Raw genomic sequence first — 22,219 nt, 5'->3', positions numbered from 1 at the left:
TTTTAAAAATGTCCCACAAACCTTGATTTGATTGTAAGAAATGTCCTTTCTTTTTGGTATTGGTAAGAAAAGCTCACTGCAGCAGTGGAAGTTCAAATTCACTCAGAACTGACCTGCATGTCTGCTCTGGGTCCACAAACACGTTCTCCTCTTCATCTCAAGGAAGATTAATTTTGTTTAATTAACTTTGCATTTTCTTTAATATCTAGAAGTCCATTTAATTATGCACACATACAACAATCTATTTTTTGGATTCACAGACATCAACCATGTTTTGAGTTTGTAACATACTCAATTCTGCACTTCTAAAGGGTGTTAGAGAGGCCAGCAGGTCTATATTTCATAGATAATACTTTGTTTTACCTCTTCTTTGATTAGAGATTGGTTTTTTTAATCCTTCATTTCTGCTTCAAATAATAACTCTACTACTTGATTATTTTTTCTCTGTCTTGCACAATATAATTGTTAGTACAAGCACATTTCCCTATCTGTATTACTTCTAAATTCACCTCCTTTAGACAAGGGATTTTTCTAATGCTTGAAGAATCCCTATGATTACAAAGCCTCTTAGGCAATATGCTGACGAGAGTAAGTGCATTTACAGAATTTTAACATTTTACTCCATTAGTAATTGAAGTGCACTTTTAGAGTTTCTGACCAAGCCAACAGTTGATTGAAACATAGACCAGCATTTCAGTATTTGAAAAAACCAAAACATTCATCTTTTTAAACATCAGTTTGCTTTCTCAGCCTTAGTAATTAAATAATCATTGCTATTACATATATTGACATTCTATGTAATACATAATATGATGCATCATTTTATTACTGTAATTTTGTCTTAGCACTTTCGTCTCCCCTGCTGACTGTGTGATGTCTCTGAGTGAACACTGTGCCTTCTTCACTTCTGAATCCCACATAATCACAATTCTTGGCACATGTAGAAACTCAGTATTTTCATTTATTTGAGTAAAGTCTTACTTTCTTAAATTAGCAGTTTATAATAACAAAACATGGGATGCTCTCTCTCACCAGCATACAACCTGTTCAAATCTGTCTTTGTAAAGCTTCCCTGATTTACTCAAGCAACTGAGATTTGCTGCACCATCGTACCTCTAGTAGAGCAATTTCCATGGTCTAAATATTTGTTAAAAATTTTCCCTGCTAGTGAATGAGTAATAAGAAAGTGGGAACCCTCTCTTTATTCAAGCCTATGGCCCATGTAGGGAAGCATGATTGGTATTAAACATTTAGAGATACAGTAAATAAATTAACAAATGAAAGAAATTTGGAGTATTTGCTGTGATGATAGGACACCCTTCCAATGAAAGGAATGAATGTTCTGGCTGCAAAGAGGAAAAACATAAAAACATTTTTATGGGTACAGCGTGTCCAAACATATATACTGATTTGTAGCATCCTCCACTAGGCAAATTAAATTATGGTGGATAAAACGTTTCCTTTAAATTTCTGCTTTAACGACAAGAATATTATTTACTAGGAGCACATCATAACATAATATGCTGCTGAAATGCAAAATCACTAAGTACCATGTCATTAAACCCTACAGCAATTTCCTAGTCTAGATCATTATAGAGATGTAGTATAGTTGTTTAAATGTAATAGTATCAACATGTTAAATGTCCTACAATATCTGACATTTTAAAGTGGATCTTGTTTTCTCTTTGGCTAAAATGTGTGATTGATTCCAATGAGTGGGGGTTTTCAATTTCAATAGGAAGAGGCTTCCTATGGGAAAATGGAGATTAGTGGGGAGGCAGAGGACGTGTGGGGTAGTTGGCGCTAACGAATCAGCCTCTTACGGTACTAAAGCCCGAGCAGTAATAACGGGGTCCAAGCCCCGGTGCGCCCTAAGGTCAGGTGGTTTCTGCGCTCTGCCTCCTCAGATCTCTCCCCCCTGCTACCGCGCATGGGGCTCCTGCTTCCAGTATGTGCCACATACATAGTGCTTGGGGCAGAAACATCATTCTGGGAAAGGAGATGGAAAAAAAAAAAAGAAAGACAAGCCCATCTTATTCTTAAATGAAAACTCCCTAAGATCATCACCTGTTGAAGCCGGAAAGAAGAAAACAGGGCCTGAGGGTGCTCACGTGTCTGATGACGACGACTGTGGTCTTGAACTGAATTAGTTCATTTGTGTGATTTAATCCTGGTCCCCGCCCCCTCGCAGCTTTAGGTTTTAGATTCCCTAATAAATCAGAAGTAAGTATCTACTGATTTTAATCTTCCCAATTTTAGAAGCTTTTATTTTCATAAAAAAGTTGAGATTCAGGGTAAATTCTTCAAAGCATTCGATACCTTCAGTATAATACCGATGTTATTAGAGGCAGCAGACTGGTCCGAAAGAAGCCGCAGAGGAGTTTCTAGAATATCTAAGGAATTCACAGTACCAAAAATTCATCAACGTTATTTCTAAGGAAATACATGGTTTTGTGTATTTGAATATTGAAGATAAATTTGGCAGTGAAATTGCATCTAAGTTTCATCATATTCTCTTTATAATTTTATTTCATTAACATTTTTAATATGTGGAATGGGTTTGGAATACTATGAAGTTATTTCTGTAACAAATAATATCGCAATAATAGTAGTAGGAGGAGTAAAGGGAGGCCCCCTTGCTGCTAGGTCATATATTGTCTCATTCTCAGTGTCTGAGAGAAAAATTAAAACAATGGTAATAATTCCTCTGCGTTGACAAATACAGTAAGCCCAGAATCATTACACCCCTTGGTTTTGGAGATTCCAGAATCTGCGGGAAAACCGGACTTAACCAGTTTTTATTGATTCAGTGCCTCTCTAGGCATCCTGATGCCTCTCTATCATTCTGGGGTAACTTACTCAGATTTCTCATTTAACCTCTCAATGTTGAAAGTCACATCTGGAGCCAAAGCATCCTGACTTTAATAGCAGTTTTCCAGATTTTTGGCCTTCAGTTCATTTTTAAAAGTATAACAAAATTTAGGCAACATGCTTTGCTGCTGATGGTCTTTTATTTGAAAGGGTTTTGACGCCAAATCACAGGGCAACATGGTCAGGGACACTTATTCAGAGTATCAGCCGACTATTTGAACTATATGATATATATATATATATATATATATATCATATATAGTGTTTTGTTATTATTAATATGTAGCTTAAATTTAGCACAAAGGTAGAAATATTGGAATAGAGCAAAGAAACTTGGACGTAAACAGAGTAGGAGTTTACTTTGAGTACTAATAACATCCAAATATTTTTCTTTCAGCTTATTTTGCTCTATTTTTAAAAATTCTCTATTGTAATATTATGTGAGAATTTTATTTTTATACAACCCATGTTTTATGGAAACTATGTAACATATTTTGTAATCACAATGACAGGTCCAACAGACATATTTACTAGAGAATATTCAAAGTTAGGAGTGAAAAGAGGGGCACCGTACAGGAAGTCTGAAACAGAAACTACCATCCCTTCTCTCTTGGTCTTATTAGGGTTCATTATGAGCAAAGGAGCATTTTTGAATGTGCTGACAATCATTTTTATTTGGCTTTTAAATGAGAATTGACATTTAGCAAAAAGAAAAATAGGGTGCTTAGTTTAATTCATGAATTTATCCTGTATAACCGGTTGTGAGACCCCATTTGTAACATCGTCTTTTTGCACACTTCTCCTTGGGCAGGACGCCTTCCCTAGGCACAGTCTACATGTGTAAGAAGGTGTTGTGGTTGAGATTTTCCTGAATGTTATTTTAAAGGTCTCTCAATAATTCTATAGTATATTTTAATTTTAATCATGTTAAGTTCTTTATAAAAATCCCAGCCTGCTAAAATGAGGGTGCTGATGTTTCCTACTCGAATTTTACTTGAAAATCTTGCAGAAATCTATTAGCATAATTTTTGGGTGCTGTAATGATCCCAGGGCCTTCAACTTTTGCACATGTGTCTCTGTGCGTGCATGTAGACATGTGATTTTTTTGGTGCATGTTAAGTTTGCTGTTTGTCTAATTCTCTTATCAGGAATTGCCATCACATTAATGCAGTGAGCTATTTATATTCCTTTTAAAACTCTATCTCCTCACTCCCACAACTCCTGGAAGCGCACGAGGCAGGTTCATTACCTCTGGTCATTTATTTGCATGTTTGTTTCTTACACTAAACTTTCTTCACTAGAACATTTCCCAGATAAGTTCTTCATTATAGTTCTCGTGGGTTTCATTTGTTTTGGTTTTATTTTGGCATAAGAATGATTGACTTTATGACGCTCATATTTCACTTACTTTTGCCAGTCTTTGGCTAAAGGAAGGGTGGCGCTCATGTTCAACCAGCTACAGGTGGGGGGACCCAGGAACCTCTCAGTAAAAATGGAACCGGCCCGGTGTAAATGGAAACTTTGTGTTTGGGTAGTCTAGGAAAACATGTAAGATAGTGCATTATTTAGGTGAAATTTTTATAGGTAGAGAGCTGACATGGCGGCAGTAGATTTGGGGAGACCCATCTGGTGGCAGGCTCGTGCGCACGCTCATTCTCTTGGATCCAGGATTGGAACTGCTGGCTGTGCTCCATGTGGCTGGGGCCCAAAGGCCAGCCTTGGCTTTAAGGTGGGGTATGTGCCCAGGCACCTGATAAAGCACCACTGCAGAGGGAAGGCAGAGTTTGGGGGAGCTCATAGGAGGGACGTCCAGCCTACAAGGCTTCCCAGATAAAGTGGCCTGTGAAGAGCAATGTGATTCCCTCAGAATGTTGGGGGCTTGGGTGTGTGGGGGTTCAGTTCCTGGTGGAGAGAGCAGGGTGAGTGAGGCACAGAAGTGGACCCGATGGTGCCTGTTTGAGAGGCCAAAGGAAGTTCCATGGGACAGGAGCCCGGAGAGCACGGGAAGCATGGCTTAGTCAGTAGTCAGGACCAGGAGCTGCAGGGATGTGCTGAGTCCGATGCCGTGGCCCCGGCGGGCCACGCTGGGGGGTTTGTGCTTTAAGAGCGATGATGAGAAGCCAGTTAAGGGCTTGATTTGGGAAGTAAACTAATTCTAAAAAGAGAGCTCTGATTGCACTGTGGAAACTAAATTGTAGGGGAGCAGGATTGGACCCAGAGAGGCAGTGGCTCCTGCAGCTTTGGGGGATCTGCGTGGGGAAGGGGCGTGCTGCTGTTCCTGGGAGCCAGGTGAGTAAGCTGGCCCCTGGCCCCCGAGGCCCCGGGGAGCACGAGGTAGGTGCACTTCTACACTCCGAGGGGGTCCAGATCAACCCAGTTAGGTAGTGTTCCGCACAGCAGAGGAGGGGAGAGGAGGGCGGGCGTTGTGAAAATCTCGTCAGCGAAACGGAAGGAGAGGAGAGCGAGAAAGGGCAGAGAATGGAAATAATGCATCTGAGAGGAAAGTGAAATGCCCTTTTAGGGTTGAAGGGGTCGTGTGATGTATCTGCGGGGTGTGGCAGTCAGCACTGCGTTTTTCTGTTTGCATGGCACAAGCATCTGGGGCAAGCTCTCGGGTGCGTCCCGGAGGGAGGCAGGGAGCTGTGTCCTCAGCAGGGACTGTTAGCTGACGGTCATGTGTCTGCACCATATATTCTGTGCTATTTACATGCCACAGGAGTTCTCGTGGTGGCTTCCTCAGTCACTGCAGGGTGATGCTCAGTTTACCCTTTATCCTAGTGTTACCGACATGACTTCACACAACGCGTTCTCATGCCTGTGTCCCCGGGGAAGGACTGAGCACCTGTCAGCCTTGGCTGCAGCCTGTTTCTGTACACGGACGTACTGCCCGTGTGGGTGCGGCCGCCGAGCCAGCCTGGGATGACTTGGCGTGGCTGCCTGTGGCTCCTCCTGCCCCAGCTGATGCAGGCCTCGGCTTGTTAGGTCCAGAAAGGCCAGACCAAGCCACACGTTCTGAGCATAAACTCCTCTGTCGCCCACTCTTTTTCAGTCATTTCAGTATTGAGGGTCCCCTGTGAGTGTCTCCATGTGGGAGATGCCCCTCCTCTGGCCGACGGGGCCCGTACGGCACAGGCTCAGGCCTGGACACAGCTTGGAGGTCAGCCCCCAACGCGGGCATGTGTGACCACTCATTTCAGGTGTCTCCACCTCCAGCTCTCCCGATCAGGCGTGCTCAAGAAACAATTTAGTTCACCATAAGCATTCACTGTTTGAAAAATGGTAAGCATTTAGAATTTGTCTCGCCAGATGTTTTGAAGAAATACTCTGATCAGAAAAATATGGACAAACTATTCTGGGAATGTCACAGGACCCAGGCTTTCTGAATGCATAATTGATTACATGGATTCTGTTCTCTTCCTGAAGACCACTGGCAGGGTTTCCTCCTTCCAAACAGAACAGTTTGTGGCTAATCTATTAATATTTTCATTGGCGGAGATTAATGTATCTGAACCTGTGGTTAACAAAAGCCCTCGTCCTATTCCAGTGGGGGGACTTAAAATTCGTTAGTACTTTCCAGATAGTTTAAAAACAATAAAGAAAAGAATTGCCTTTTTAGGAGCACGGTTGGGGGTGGGTAGCCCAGGAGCAGCAGTTTACCATTTCCCCAGTAAACTGGTGAACAGCCTGTGTTTATTGATGCAGACAGTTGGATTTTTGCCTTATCTGGTTTCTGTTTACATCTTAAACGTCCCAAGTAGACGGCCCCTTTGAGAAGACACTGTCCTTTTGTGATCTAGGTGGCAGGTAAACACACTGAGCGAAGCATCCTTTTTGTAGTCTGTGAGCTGCTGACATGGTGAATGGGCCGTGCACGTGCTTTTAAGTAGTAATATATTTTATTTATTCTCGGGCACACGTGTAGGCACACAAGAGCCATATTCCTTCCTGTCTGCTGGGTGATGATGACTGGTGAGCTCAGGCAGAACAGCTGCTTTTCTGTTTGTTAATTTTTTATTGAGATATAATTGATATATAGTGTTGTATAAGTTAAGGTGTGTAATGTGTCGGTTTGGTATCTATCAATCTGTCTATCTAGATGGATACCCCCATCCTATCCTATGGTTATCATTTTTTTGTGTGGTGAGAACAATGAACATCTAGTCTCCTAGTGGCTAGGAGTTCATAACAGAGTACCGTAGACAACAATCGCTGCGCCCTGCATCACATCTGTAGGACTCAGGCACCCATTAAAAGCTGCACTTTTGCAGTTTCAGTGTGCCTGGCACCACTGTGAGACAGGAGAAGCACGTGCAGGGGACGAAAGCCCTTGAAATTCTATGGCGGAGATTTTTGCAAAAGACACTGTTTGTATTTGATATTCAGATTGTTACCACTACCCTGAATTCCCAGTCCTCGTGTCAGAGTGATGCCAGTTTCTTATGAAACCAAACATATAATCACCATGTGGCCCAGCTATTACGTTCCTCAGCATTTCTCCCCGAGAAGCAAAGACCTAGCGTGCACCCAACAGTCTGTCTGTAGATGTTCATGGAGACTGTATTCATAATACAATAGAAACAATCTGGGGGTCCCTCAAAGGGATGAATAGTTCAGCACACGGTGGTACATCCATACTGAGCAAAGAAATGGAGCAAATTATCAATACACATAACAGCCTGGATGAATTTCCAGAGAATAATGCTCTTATTTTTTGAGAGTCATACTTTTGTAGCACTTTTTTTTCTGATATTACATAATAGTCATTGGCTCTCAGAAACCTGCAGAATATAGAAAAGGAGAAAAAAGAAAGAGGAAACAAAATGTACCATAAACCCACGACATAGATAAAGCCTTGTACTCTTATGAGTGCATCCTTCCAAGCTGTCCTCTCTCCTTACTCTCTTAGCATTTTGTTCTCACAGGATGTATAAAACTAATTCATGGGGGGATAGAAAAATACCCAGGTTTCATGATTTAAACTTATCCAAGGGAAAGTAAAATGGTGACTCCACCACAGAGGTGATGGAGCGTGAAACGGTGTCTGAGTGATGGGTGCCGTGAGGACAAAGACCGGGCTTTGGTCAATTCTGTCTCCAGAGCCTTTCCTTTGCCTAATGCATCCCTGCATTTGACTTGGTGAATGGAGACATTATTAAGTGACACTTTTCACATCAATTCGGACTTTTGTGTGGTACTTTTCACTTTAAGAGCCTAGAAAGTTATTTTTCCTAGAACTTTCCTCAAGGGGAAGTGACCATGCTTGAGCAATTGGTTAAAATTTGGGAAAAAGGAATGAGTGGCAACAGTGGTGGGGACAGAGCTTTGCTGAGAAGCAGTATTAGCAGGTCTCCTTTTAGTTACTAGCATGACCAATATTGAAGGTCAAGAATCTTCACTTATTTAAACATATACCTTTATATAGTTGATAATAGGATTATCAGAATTTCTGCAAATTGAACTACCTGATGTCAACAGTGTCTTTATCCTTTCTGTTGTCACTGGTGAAATCTAAGAGCATTCATCAAAGCTGACTTTGTGTAGAAGCCGATCAGTGTGTCTTCAGAAGAACATGGTGAGCTGATTGGAATACAGCTTTCCAGCCACGTAGCTGAATTGTCTATGTTTTGTCTAGTCGGCCTACAGAATCAACTTGCTTGTACCTGCACAGCCAGCGGAGCCATGCAATCACTGATCCACATTTAAGCCCAGGATAAAAATAACGTGTGCTTTCACTCTGTTCACACATCTTCCTCATTTAATTTCACTTTTCTCCTTCATCATTAAATGGAGGATCCATCATATGATTTTCCTCGAGATTATAATGAAATACAGTTTTAACTTTGCATCATCTGACTTACTTCAATGCAAATCACTTGCTTTCTGATACAACTATAAACAAAATTATCCACAGTCCTATCAAGAGCTAGATATGTTGTTAAGATTCCAGAATTTTAATATGTACTAATAATTCATAAAGTAGAAGATTGCTTGGGCACCTGCACCTGTGTGTCAAGCCTATTTATGTATGTGTGCGTATGTACTTCATGCCTAGATATGAAGCATAAAGAGGTGAGTCCTGTCACTTTGAAATTTATTGGTGTAAAATGATACAATATTTTACCAAAATAAGGTAGCTTAGAGCATAAATAGCAATAGAAGTCATCTAATACAGCCAACCTTCTCATCCTCGGATCTCTTTCTTGACAAGCCTGTTGAACTGGCTGTGTAGCCTCAGCTTACCTACTAATGATGGGGAACTTGCTACCTAAAAGGCAGTGCATGACTATACAGAAAGTGTATTTATTAGAAAATATTTCCATTTGCTGCATTGAAACCTAGCCTGTTTATTTATTAGAAAGTTTATTAGATGAGTAATTTATTTATTATTATTGAAAGTTTATTCATTATTATTATTTTGAAGGTTTGAAATCTGACACTTTGCAGAGGTGAGCCTTTTGACAGGAAGTTTATTTATTAGAAAATATTTCCTTATGCTGCATTGAAACTTACCTCCTAGGTTCTTAAAGCATTTCTGGATTTTTGTGAAAACCCTAGTATATAGCAAATCTCAATAAATAGTATTATTTTCAGTTTTTTGAGGAACCTCCATACTGTTTTCCGCAGTGGTTGCACCAATTTGCATTCCCCCAGCAGTGCAGGCGGGCTCATCTTTTCCACATCCTCTCCCACACTTGCTGTTTCTTGTCTTTTGGATGGTGGCCATTCCGACTGGTGTGAGGTGATGTCTCATTGTGGTTTTGATTTGCATTTCCCTGATGATTAGTGATGGGGAGCATCTTCTCATGTGCCTATTGGCCATTTGTATGTCTTATATCAACTATACTTCAAAAAAAAAGCTATGCTATAAGCTAATAGAATTATATGGACTGAGTGAATGAGGCAGTTAATGATTTCCAGTGTGTGTTCCTCTGAGCTAATCCAGAAAGGTGTCTGAAGGATTCTGACACCAAATATACTTGGAAAATGCTATACACGGTATCCCATATAATGGGATATTATAAAGGGCTCTGATTAGTTTGCTAATAAATAAAGTTGTTTAAATTTCTATGGATAAGGTGAAGGCTCCTGTGGCCAGGATTCTCACCTGGCCCTGGTCGGCTAGCTCACTACACACGGGTGGGCAATATGTTGTTATTGACTCTATATAAAGAGCTCCACCCAGTGCTCTGAGCAACACAGTGGCACGGCTGCAGGGCTGCAGCAGAGCAGAGGCTGGAGTGGTGGCAGCACCGAGGACAGAGACGGAGACGGCTGTGCGGGCAGAGGGCCCCAGAGGCAGAGACGGCCTTGCCGCACACAGACTCGCTCTGAGTGGACGGGAGTCTAGTGACTGACCTGCCACCATGGGGATAAAGTTGGGTATAACCCTTTCACCCCATGAACATTCCTCTGTCATTTCTCTGGTCTCATTGAATCCACAGTGAACTTGCCTGGGGCTGAAACCCATTGGCAAGACACCCTCCAAAAAATAATATTTACAACGATACAACTCCTATTACTACTGATGTTAGTGTCTCTGGATTCACCATTGATACAACCTAGTTTTGCATATTGCCTTCTGTTCAGTTAATGTTTGCAACAACTAAATCCTTAGGATTTTACTCATTCATGCTAACCCTATGTTACTAGTCTGCAGTGAATTTTGGGTTAAGATGTGCACTTGAGTCTCTTTGATTTCAAGTGGGATTTAGACTCAAAAGCTTTTCTCTGCCTCCCTGTCCAGTTTCCCCCGCAGGCTCCACCATCACTGGCTCCCATTAGAATGTCAAAGATGCTTCCTGGGCATCCCAGTGGGGGCCTCCACACAGTGACAGAGCCCCCCACCCGAGGGGAAGGGTGCACCCGAGGGTTATACTAACCGTGACTATCCACTTCATCCCATGGTGCAAGTGTAGGGTTGGGTCAGAAAAGAGTACATTAAGAGTCAAATACCCTATGAAATCTTAGAATGTCATGAGACTTTGCATTCCACTTAAAACATATGCGTGTTTAGTAATAATCGCACTTTTTAATTCTCCACGCACACATTTTCAAGCAAGGTGTTAACTCCAGGAAGAAGCCCTGTTGTGCTGCTCAGGGCCCTCCTCCCCACCCCCTTGAGTGACCCCACTGGTGACCGAGCTTGAGAAGCCCTGGGGGGTCAGGATGGAGTGCAGGCTGGCTGGCCAGTTACTGGCTTGGAGACCTTAAGGAAGCTGCAATGCTCTTGTATCTTCACTGGGTAGGCGCACTAGTAGCTCCTCTTTTCATGATCGGTGTGAAGAGTGACTGAGGCACTGCTTCTAAAGCATCCCTGCAAGGACTTGGCAGGTGACACTAGTTGCCCCGCCCTTCCCTTTGAGTAGAATTAGGCCAACTATATTATTCCATCTACAGTTTTTAATGATGCACAGCCCACACGTCCCAGGCTTCTGCTCCATGGTATGAACAACCTGTAGAGCATTCCCTGGACTTATCAGTCTTTCAAAAACAAAATGGCAAAGATTCTTGATTCAAGAATGACAGTATCTAATGTTTCTGACTCTGGACATTGGGATATCTATATTTTGCCAAACATCACTGTTCCAAGTTATGTATACATTAAAAAGGAGATGATTAAAAATAACAGGTTGTTGAGTTAGAAGTATATTATTTTGAGAGACATCAGATAAAAGACATTGAATATTGAATTTTAAGACCTGGACCCTGGGAATTCGTGGGACCATCAATTAATAGGAGACAAAATTGAGAACTTTCAGTCAGATGAAACACTTGAACAGATTTGTCGAGAGTGGTTTTCAACCACTATGTTGAGATTAGTGGGAAAACATCAGTGAAGTATAGCTAGCCTACAGGGAAATCTATGACCTATAACCTGCACACACTTTTACCTATTTTCATGTGCTAACAACATCTAGATATCCCACAGTAATATTTCACATGTGATTGTCAACCTTTAAGTGATTCACATTGGGGAAAAATAGTCAAAAAGTGAGAACTGTGATCTTTTCCTTTTATCTATTTATTACTTTTCTCTGTATGAGACTAATAGGAAATCATATTTTATAGTTAAAATATTCTCCATTGTTGATAGCATTTGTTATCATTTCTGAAAATGTTCCTTCCTTCATTTGGCTTAGTTATTTATTGGATTAAAAACTTCACTAATGAAAGAACCCTTTGACTGCAAGCTCCCCACATAGGCAAGAATGTTCTTCCCAAGAAAAACTCATATTGTACATGTGTGCACTGCAGTCTGAGTGCAGAGAGCATACTGCACACACTTTCTTACTTGATTCTCATAAAACCACCAAGAACTGGAAATAGAGACTTTTTAACTCAATTTTTCATCTATTTTTAGTCCATTTTACAGGTAACAAATAAGGTCTTAAATGTTCTCAAAAAGAGTCAAATAAGACTCAACTCTGAGTCTCCAGATTCCTGGTTGTCATATTTACTGTTCATGTTTCAAACGTTTCTCTGTCCTTGTGTGTGGCTTTATCATTAAATGATGTCAAAGGGCAAATGAGTACTTTGCTCCAAAGTGAGTACTAATCTCCAATAATAACTTCTAATTCTTTTTTGATATGGCCTTCCCATTTTAAGATACAGATTTGCTGATGACTAAGAGCTTTATTTCTAGTAAAATCACCTTAGACGCTATTGAATAATGGGAGAACGTTTTAATATGTAGAGAAGACATTGAGTCTAATTTTTTGATCATCTTCATGCCAACAAGTTCTCTGGCTGGGAAGAAAATATGACCAATCTTAAAGCACAAGATGCCCTCTACATTGCCTTATTTTGATTGGACCACTACATTCTTGACAGCCTCGTTGGCAACTGCCAGGACTAAGTGAGTGCCGCCTCTTCCTCGCAGAGTTGGCTGACATGGAAATGCAGTGTTTGCACTGCCTCAGGGAGCAGGTCATGGACGTCCCAAGTCGTCTACCGTGGAGATGCATGGGGTAGAGGGTGGGCAGGTGGCCGTAGGTGGGGCTTATCAGTTACTTTTAAAGAATGTTTCAACAAACAGTAGTTTTTTGTTTTGACTCTGTCATGTTAACAGAAGCTAATTGTTCTTTGCAAGACGTGAAGGGGCTTCTCGCAGTGTAAGGCTCACCTCTGTAATATCAGCAAATGCATGGAAAAGGGGAGACATCGGGAAGATGGGGGGCGGGAACTGCAGTTAGAGCCACAGGAATTAGGGGCGGTTACAATTTCCTGTTGTTAAGACTTCTTAGTCGCTGATATTTTGTAAGTTTTAGGCAGAATGACTCTGGCCGTCATAAGCCAGACCCTCCCCAGAACTACTGCCCCCACCCTCTCCCTTTGAATCCTCTGCCCAATCCCCGCTCACCCATCGTGACTCAGGAGGAAGGCCCTCTGGAGGAGCCCACCCGCGAGCTGGCCTGAGCCCCTCCGGGGCCGCTGCGGTTCCCGCTGACCTGCCCACGGGGCCATCTCCAGAGCGTTGTCTTGGATTCTTACGACTTTCCTCAAGCCCGCTTCACCCACTCATCTGAGCTCAGCCTCTTCCTCTCCTGCAGAAACTGAAGCCTCAAAGCACGGTCCTCGCCTCCCCGTGGCCCCCACCTTACCTGCAGGGCAAGAAAGCCCCATCCCATCTGCGGAGGGAGGCCCCCTCCATTGTCCTCTGGGTCCCAGACCCTCTTCCTTCCCCAGCCACTTTCCCCCAAGCCCTGCGTCTGGGTGTCAGGTGCTCTGTCCCGGCAGGTGTGCATCCTGAAGCCTCCCCACCCCAGAGACGACCCCAGGAAGTCCCCACAGACCCTCTTCCGCACCACCTGTCACACCGCCACCCGTTTCCTCGCTGTGTGGTCTCCTTCCTGTCGCCATCAATCTTACAAATGCGTTATCCTTTGGTTTCGATGACTCGGATGTCTTTTCACTCCCTTCCTGAGCCTTCAGGTCTTTCTCCATCCCTGCAGTGTCCAAGGCTCCCTTCGGGTGGATCATGCGCTCCCAGCCTGGTCACCGCCTGCTGGCCACCCTGGGTCTCACGTGCTTGTCTTTTCTGAAGTCCAGGTCCTTATAGCCAGTTATTTCTTGGAACTCCACTAGAACTTTAACAAGTTAAGTCATTGTGACTATATAAAATATAAGACTTTCTCAAAAAATATACTCCCCCTCCTGAGGCACTCAGGTTGACTGAGCCCGCCATCCCACCTGTTCCCCAGATAGGATCTTGAAACGCTGCATTGACGCCTCTCTTCTCTCCGTCTGTATCCAGCCTGTTCTCCCCTGGAGTCCCACCTCTGGACACCAAGCCCATGTCTCCCAGCATCCTTAGCTTCCTCATCTCTTTCCAGATAATCTTTCTCTGGGCTGCCAAAATTATCTTACTGAAACACCAGTTGGAGCCTGCTGTTTGTGTCAGGACCTCCAGAACGGCCCATCACTTCCAAGACGTAACTGACACGTTTCTGCAAGAGACACACACACAACTGTGGCCGCATGTCCAGCCTCCTCAGTCTCCGCTTAGGCTCCAGTCTTGCTGACATTCCGAGCCCCCCTCAACCCCGTACGCCGTGTGCACTCCGTCCTGGGTGCCTTGGTACCTACCTGTTGCTCATCATTCCAGGAACACCTGTAAGTCCTGGACGTGCTCAGCAAATTCTTATTCAGGTGTGACCTCTGGGGGCAGAAGCCTCTTCGTGCTCACAGGCTTTCCTCACCGTCGGCCCTGGGCTCATCTCCTTCCCAGCACGTAAAATGCCCTGTGGCCGTCGCTGTCAAAGGGCCACCTCCAGACCGCGTTGTTGCTGAAGCTTCTCTTGTCTCTGACCTGGGGCCCAGATGCAGTATTTTTGTTGTTGTTGAACATCCAGGGATAAGCCCTTTATTATCTTTATAGCCTCAGCTACTAGTATTGTGTATTTGGTTGGTGAATCCTACCTGTTTGCTGAATGAAAGGAATAAATCAAAAAATTAATCAACCACTTCAATGAAAACATACTGACAAGAAAAAATAGTAAATTACCCTAAGTTAAAAATATTTAATACAAATATTAATTAAATAAAGCATATGATAGGGCTGCCCCAAATTTCCACATGAGGTACACAGAACACTTCTGGCCGTCTCTTTTCAGCAGGAAGGGAACAGCGAAGGTGAGAACCAGGTAGAACAGTGTAAATATGTTCCAGTACAACAAGAACTTTTTTTTTTTACTTCCTGAAACATCATGTGATATTATGTACCAAAGCCTCGTAAACACTCGGGCACACAATGTCCAGGTGATTTCCATTATTCTGGAGACCACATGTGGCTGAAGAGGCTTTTCACGTTGGAGTTTGACTGCAAGCCAAGTCACAATGGTATGTGCTTTTTATCCCAACAGGTATTTGAGCCACACCCTTCCAGAAGATATGTCACCCACAGAGTGTTCTCTGAACAGGGAGAAATTCACTGTTTTGAGACAAGCCCTGAATGTAGTCGGCTTCAGTAACTTGGTGAGTCATGTCATAAATATTTCACTGAGAAAACCAGCCTTCTACTAATTATAAATGTTATTCACTCAAAAACATTGACTGATTCTCTATTATATTCCGGGTATTGTTGCAAACACTCATGACTCAGCAGAGACCAACCCCGGTCTCTGTGTTCTAATGGGGGAGGCAGACATGCACAGACGGTGTGCTCAGGGGTACAGGTACTAGGAGACAGACAGAGTGACAGGTGCGGGGCTGTTGTCCTCAGGAGGTGGTCAGGAGACCTTTTCCCAAATGATCGAACAGACCAAAGAACTTTACACTGACTGCCTCTGGAGAGAAGGGGCAGATCTAAAGGAACTGTTTTCTGCTTAGAGTCACTTTGGAAAGTGATCTGATAACTTTATTAAAATATATTCCTGAACAACATAAAAAAGTTTTTTCTATTCTTAAAATTGACCAAGTACCCAAGTCTTATGAAGCAGTAAAGTACAATTTAAAATGTTTAAACCACTGCCATAAATAGAAATGTCTGTGATCTTAGAAATGCTGTGGACTGTGCTGCATAGTGTCGTAGCCACTAGGCTGGTGTGGCCATTGGGCAGGGGAAACGTGACTGGTAGAAACTGAGAAAATGGGTTTTTAATTTTTATCAGTTTTAATTTAAATTTAAGTGGTTATGTGTGGTTAGTATATCCATCACTTCATTTGAGCCTGTGGGTGACAGGGAGGGTCACAATTTAGTTACTGAACTGAGCGGCACAGCACAGGTCTTGCGAGAAGAGGTGTGAGATGATCTAAGCCCTGAGACCGCTCAGAACCTGCACGAATCTCTCCTTCCCTTATGCATGATCTGTTTCTCCTCATTACGGCTGGTGTCCTGAATCACAGCCTGTTGCTCATTGGCAGTTCACAGAGGATCAGCTGGGTACATTGGCATGTCCGTAGTTCAGGGACCCAGACTGAGTCACAGGTTTAAATATGTTCTTTTTCTTAAGGCAATAAGTTGATCGATTTGGGGCTTTGATTCTTTCTCTTGCCCACGTAGATGTGGCTCAGGGGTCAGCAGGTTAGTAGGAAGGGGTACGGGGGTAGCAAAAAGGGATGGGTAAGGAGATGGGACTCACCCCGGTGAATTAGCTCCAGCACTTGGCTTCCCTCCACCGTTGGCCTGTTCATGGTCTGGAGTTCTCAGGACATGTGTGATCATATGGCATCTTGGGGGTCTTTTTGCTCCAATTATCCAGTCTCTGCATTTCTGCCTTTTATTAATTCCCACCCATTCACAAGGATTTTTGTCCTTGCATTGCTGTGGTTGTACTTCTGTCTGATTTTGTCCCCCTTTTTCTGTGCCAGAAATTTCTGCTTCCTTATAGGAAACTGGGATATAGAAGTGGCTAAGGAACCATTCTACCAAAGCACCAGCTGCTTGGAAACGGGGCTTTAAAAACCCATGATTGATCCTCAGAGGCAGGGCAACAAAATACACCTTGTGCCTTAGGTGCCTTGTAGAGAAGCTAACCATTTTAATAAAAGAAGTGTGGTTTAACAGAGGCGTGAAGGTCATTCCTTCCTTTGAGCCTGTGGGTGACAGAGATGGTCACAATTTAGTCCTTTTAGGAAGGACAGATCATGTGCAGTGAGGTTGGAGGGAAGGCATTTCTGGGCTGGTGGGGCGCTTGAATCAAGATGTGTAAGTGACGTGGTCCTGGGAGGTCTGTTCATAAAGGTGCCTCCGCCCCCACCCTCCAGCACCCTGGTAGCCTGCCAGCAAGATGGTGGGGGTGCTGCTCACAGCACAGACCCAGCGGGGCCCCCTCCCTCTGCTCACGGGCCAGCTCGTTGGTGCCTCTGTCACAGTGTCCACCACCTTGTGCCTTGGGTTATGGCTGCTTCGCACAGCTCTTTCCCACCACCGAAGGGTAAGATCCTGAGGACAGAGCAGAGTGCTCCCTTCTGTGCATCTGGAAGCACCGAACTCACAGAGCCCTGGACAATACAGTGAGCACCTACTGCATGCATCAAAAAGGGGGGAACTGCCACAACACCTGTAAGAGGCAAAATGTCATTCAAACAAACATAAGTGAATACAGTTGGAAGCACTGATTGGTGATTTGGGGGTTACCAGAAGCATTTGTAAGTCATGCCACATCATAGATGATGCACCTGCAAGTGACTTAGAGCCCAGCCCTGTCAAGGGTCTCATTTTAAAGATGATGCATTTATACCTTACGATGAAAACAAGAAGTGTTAGAGGAAATTCTTGGGGTCCCAGGGACTATATCATTTCAACTATACATTTATAAAGGAAATAAGAGTTGTTTTTAGTAAAACTTCCACAAGGCAGAGGGAGCTCTTTGTTTCCATGATTGGGAAAATGAGGTGAGAATGTACAAGGTCATGTCATTTGCCCTACATGGAGCTTAACCGATTTTACTCCTGACGTCATCACACCAAAGATATGTTCTTCTGGAGAAGGATATTTTTTAATGTACAGCTTTTCCTTAACTTTTCATTCTTGCCCAAAGTGATTGTCCAAAACCAAACTGAAGGTCTAATTCCTTTTTTTCTGCAGACTTCCAGATTTTCACCCTCCTTCAGCAACCATTCTCTTACCTCCTTCTACCTTCTGCTCAAAGACAGCTCTTGCCAACAGCCTTTTTAAAAATTTCCTTAATATACCTTAAAAACACAATTAGCATTTTGTTTACCTAGATGTAGTTGTTTGTATTATGTCTTCTGTAATTTTCCAGCAGAAGTGGAAAATTCTGTAATCATCTCAGTTTGATGATGAGAGAGATGATGAGCAGGTGGGCACCCGAACGCCCACCCTGGAACAAAGTGGCCACAGAGGCTGTGAAGTCAGAGCAGCCTCCATTCACGACTCCGGGTCAGTCCCAGAGGGCCTGTGACACTCAGCCAGTCAGACCGTCATTGCGCTGTGATGCATTTCTCACTGTGATACTTACCTGGAAACCCTCAGTGTATATCAGAGCCCCACCTCTTCCTCTTTTGTTTAAGGAGCAGAAACATTGATTTAGAGGAAGTGTGTTTTGAATCGTAAGATTTTGATTTTGAACCAGAGATGGTAGTTCTCTGGCTGCGTATTTGGTATCTGAAAAATCACAGCCCCACCCAGGGCCACATCCACTTTGTTAACCTACTTTTAGGTTTTTAAAGGACGTGTCTTTTCACCTTCTAAGCAATCCTGTTCATTTTCCCTGTTTATGAAATGTGTAGGAAGTGGAGAATCTGTTTGTGATTTTAGCAGCAATACTGCACCTTGGCGACGTCCAGTTCGCTGCTCTGAAAGAGGCCGACTCAGCCTTTGTTTCTGACCTCCAGCTTCTGGAACAAGGTCAGTGAACAGATCTAACGTGAACCCCACGGGTTGCAGTTTTGCCAATGTGCCAGTAGATGGAGACACAGTACAGAAAAGCCAGGTGGAAGAAAGCCCTTTTTCCCTGAGCAGAATTATTCAGTGAGAACAGCAAAAAAAAAAAAAGAACTGTCTCCACTTTGTTCTTCTTTCCTATAAATGGTTGTGGGAATGAATAACAAGATGTACATCTGTGTTCTCATGGTGCCCACCACATGAACAGTGTCGATTCTTTGGCACATACTTGGGTTTATTTATGTTGTTGTTCTAAGTATTCTCCACTCCACCCCTGCCACCCAGTTTATTTCAGGGGCACCTGATTAGCTAAACATTTTAAACTGAATGTAATTACTTCCCTTCAAAGATCTTGCCAAAAATCTCTCTCCCCTTTGAAGTTGCCTTGTTAGTCACTTCCAGATTTTTTCAAAATACCTTAAAACCACAGATTGTTGATGAACAGCATATTTTCCCCTCATCTCAAAGTAATTTAACCAGGGACTGGGGAAAAAAAGCCATTTAGGGCCATCTGTGAGGTCAAAGAGGGAAGAAATGTGTTGTGACTAAAAGCGCAACCCGGTGAACTCATTGACATTCTGATTACTATAAGCTGTTTCTTAGTGGACTTTGACGATTAAGGGAAAGTTTAGGTCTTTTCAACGTATTCATTTTCTAATGGGTCAATAGAAAATTTATAAATTATAGCCATAAGATACAATGTTCTCCCTGTCAAAAAATATATACTAACTTTATGTTTTCCGAATATTAGTGGCTGGATTGTTACAGGTATCAACCGATGAATTGGTGTCTGCTTTAACAACTGATGTCCAATATTTTAAAGGTAAGCTTCACTGTTTCTGACTTTCACCTCTGTGCTGTTTCTAGTCTTCTCTGAAATATGCAATGTTAGTGCAACCTTGTCTCTCCCTACTTAGTGAAACTGTTTCTGTGGATTGAATGCCAAATGAGAGAAGCATTATTAACTCATTTGGTCACTTGATATGATTCTGTGCTGTAAACTCTTTACATTCTTGAGAGACCATTTTGATTAACTGGTCACCTTTTCTGGCTAATCAGTTGTTTTCGACAAATCACATCAGCAATCCAAGCGGACTGGTTCCAGTAAACCACCAGATGATGTGTGTAGAGGGTGCCATGCTGACCTCTTTAATAAAGAGCTTTCCCTCCACCTCATCAGTCATAATAATAGCTGCCATTTATGGGACACTTATGAGCTGATAGGAATTGTGCCAAATGCTGTAAATGTCGGAATTTTTTAATCCTCACAAATTGCTATAAAGTGGGAAAAATTATGTGTATTTTAACAGACGAGAAAACTAAGATTCCAAGGTGTTAAAGATGTTCAATAACTCTGAACATCAAGTCACTGGTAAATGGCATGTTTGGAATTAGTCTCTAATGCTGTCTGGCTCCCAAGATGAATCTCCATGCCACCCGCATCCCTACTTGATGGGCAAAGACAGTAGTTCTCCTGCTTGGCTTCAGTCATTCATTAGAAACCATTGCCTCACCAACCTTCCTCTTCGTTGGAATTTTGAGGACTCACCATCCATCTGATCTTGTTTCTCCAAATCACCACTCTTCTCACCTGCTGCTCCTGTTGGACCTACTTGCAGGGATTTAGTATGTGGCTTATCATTTCTGCCTCATCTCTAGGGTTCTCTTCCATGTTCTCAAACTTTACAAATCACCCATTATCCACTCAGTTGCCCAGAAGACATTCTTGACGCCTCATCGTCCTCCGTTGAGTCGATCAGACACACGCCCTTTACCTCTTTCGGGGTCTCTCTTCCCACTGCCTCTCTTCATTTCCATTGCCGCCGCCTTAATTCATCACTCCTTCCCGAGGTTTGGGCAGGAGGACCCTTGCTAATCCCCTGTCAGGCCTTCTTTCATTCTGTGTTCCTTCCGCTCTGCCTCAGGAATGATCTCTCTGAAGTCCGGTCATGATCTGCACCCATGGGTAATGGTCTTTCTGGGGTCTTTCCCTCCTTTCCAGAGACAGTCTCCTCCCATGAGCTGGTCTAGGAGGCCCTTTATTATTTGGGCCGACCTGACTTATATGCTGTATCCTCACTCATTTTCCCACCATGCCCTTGCATCCAACCGTATTCAGCTTCTTGAAGCTCTCCAAATGCATTATGATCCCTTATCTTGTTAAAGAAGAAATCAAACTCTCCATGAATATCTAGAATTTAGTACATGCAGGTCTTCCTGCTTATGCTGCCCTCATCTCCTTACTTGCCACGCTGGTGTCCCCTCGGGATCTCTGTCATGTTGATCTAGAGACCTCAGTTCTCTGGTGACATAAATGGAACAGCGTGTGTTGTTGATCTCAGGGACCTTGAACTTGTAAGGCCCTGTCTCTTTATATTACCTGCTTTTTTTCTTATATCGCAGACTGTTTCAGAAGTAGCTCTCCCCCCTTGTCAGTGCCTCCCCTGATTGGCGACTCACTCAACCCGAGTCCACGGCGTCCCCTCATCACCTCACTCCCTGCTCGGCAGAGTGGCAGTGGTGATTCAGGTTGGTCATGGCGCCCCTTCCTTCTGGACTTCTACCAGAAATGCAGCCATAGGCTCAACTAACCTTTTTTTCCCTTAGTTTCTTCTCTGTTCTCTTCTAAAATATGTATCATTCAAGATTTCAATCACCATCTTTTGAGAATGATGTAAAAATACCTTATGGCTCAATCTTGTTCTCAGACTTCAGATTCACATTTTGGTTAGCTGGACCATTTCTTTGAAAATATTTAAAATATGACAAATTTTCCAGATGGCCAAGTTTCCGAATGCCTTGGGGAGGTTTCGAAATCCAAACCAGTGTTATCAGCAAACGTGTTAAAAGGGTCCTGCATATGGTTCCCTAATGAGAAGGAAATCGCACAGCCTGCATCTCCGTCAGAAGCTGCGGTCAATGTTTGTAGCGAATGAGATTGCAACGCAGCCATCCCTCACATTGGGGGAATCTTGTGTGTAATAACTGACAGAGACCTCATTTATTACAGTCATAATATATACTGACATCTTTTGATGTGTGAGGATGTGTGGGGCATAAATAGGATGTGCACACTTTTGTTTGCTTCTAAATGAGGGAAGCGTTGGTCTCAGGTCTCCTCCCCGTTCTACTCTTCCAGGAGATGTGATCACCCGACCGCATACCGTGGAGATGGCAGAGTTTTACCGGGATCTCTTGGCCAAGTCGCTGTACAGTCGTTTGTTTAGCTTTCTGGTGAATATCATGAATCGTTGCCTCCACGGGCAGGATGAGCACAGCAGGTAGGATTCATGGACACTGGTCCTAGTTATTTCCGCTGTAGCCACCATTTAAAAAGCTTCACCTTTTAATGACGCTTCAAAATCCAGTGTGACACACATACGTCACACCATCATTAAAGCATATCATTTTAACAAAGTGATTTTACTTAAAGGGTTTTACTGACTATTTTTTAGAGACTTAAGTCCCCACCCACATACATTGAAGAAATGAGCAAATCAT

The 22,219-nt window shown here is 43.1% G+C and overlaps 1 protein-coding gene across 6 annotated transcripts in view; it reads left to right on the top strand.

Moving 5' to 3' along the window:
- The window catches only part of MYO16 (myosin XVI), a 513,550-nt gene that overhangs the window by 289,357 nt on the left and 201,974 nt on the right, over nucleotides 1–22,219 (top strand). For all 6 annotated transcript variants that reach the window (XM_037024949.2, XM_073212365.1, XM_073212366.1 and 3 more), the window contains exons 17-20: nucleotides 15,234–15,345; nucleotides 18,565–18,682; nucleotides 19,470–19,541; nucleotides 21,858–21,999. In XM_037024949.2, coding sequence (XP_036880844.2) covers nucleotides 15,234–15,345; nucleotides 18,565–18,682; nucleotides 19,470–19,541; nucleotides 21,858–21,999 — 444 coding nt within the window. The remainder of the gene's footprint in view (nucleotides 1–15,233; nucleotides 15,346–18,564; nucleotides 18,683–19,469; nucleotides 19,542–21,857; nucleotides 22,000–22,219) is intronic.

Source organism: Manis javanica, chromosome 9, assembly GCF_040802235.1.
Source record: "Manis javanica isolate MJ-LG chromosome 9, MJ_LKY, whole genome shotgun sequence".
Classification (NCBI taxonomy): Eukaryota; Metazoa; Chordata; class Mammalia; order Pholidota; family Manidae; genus Manis; species Manis javanica.
Note: the sequence above shows the minus strand (reverse complement) of the source record. Positions and strands in the feature narration are given on the sequence as shown.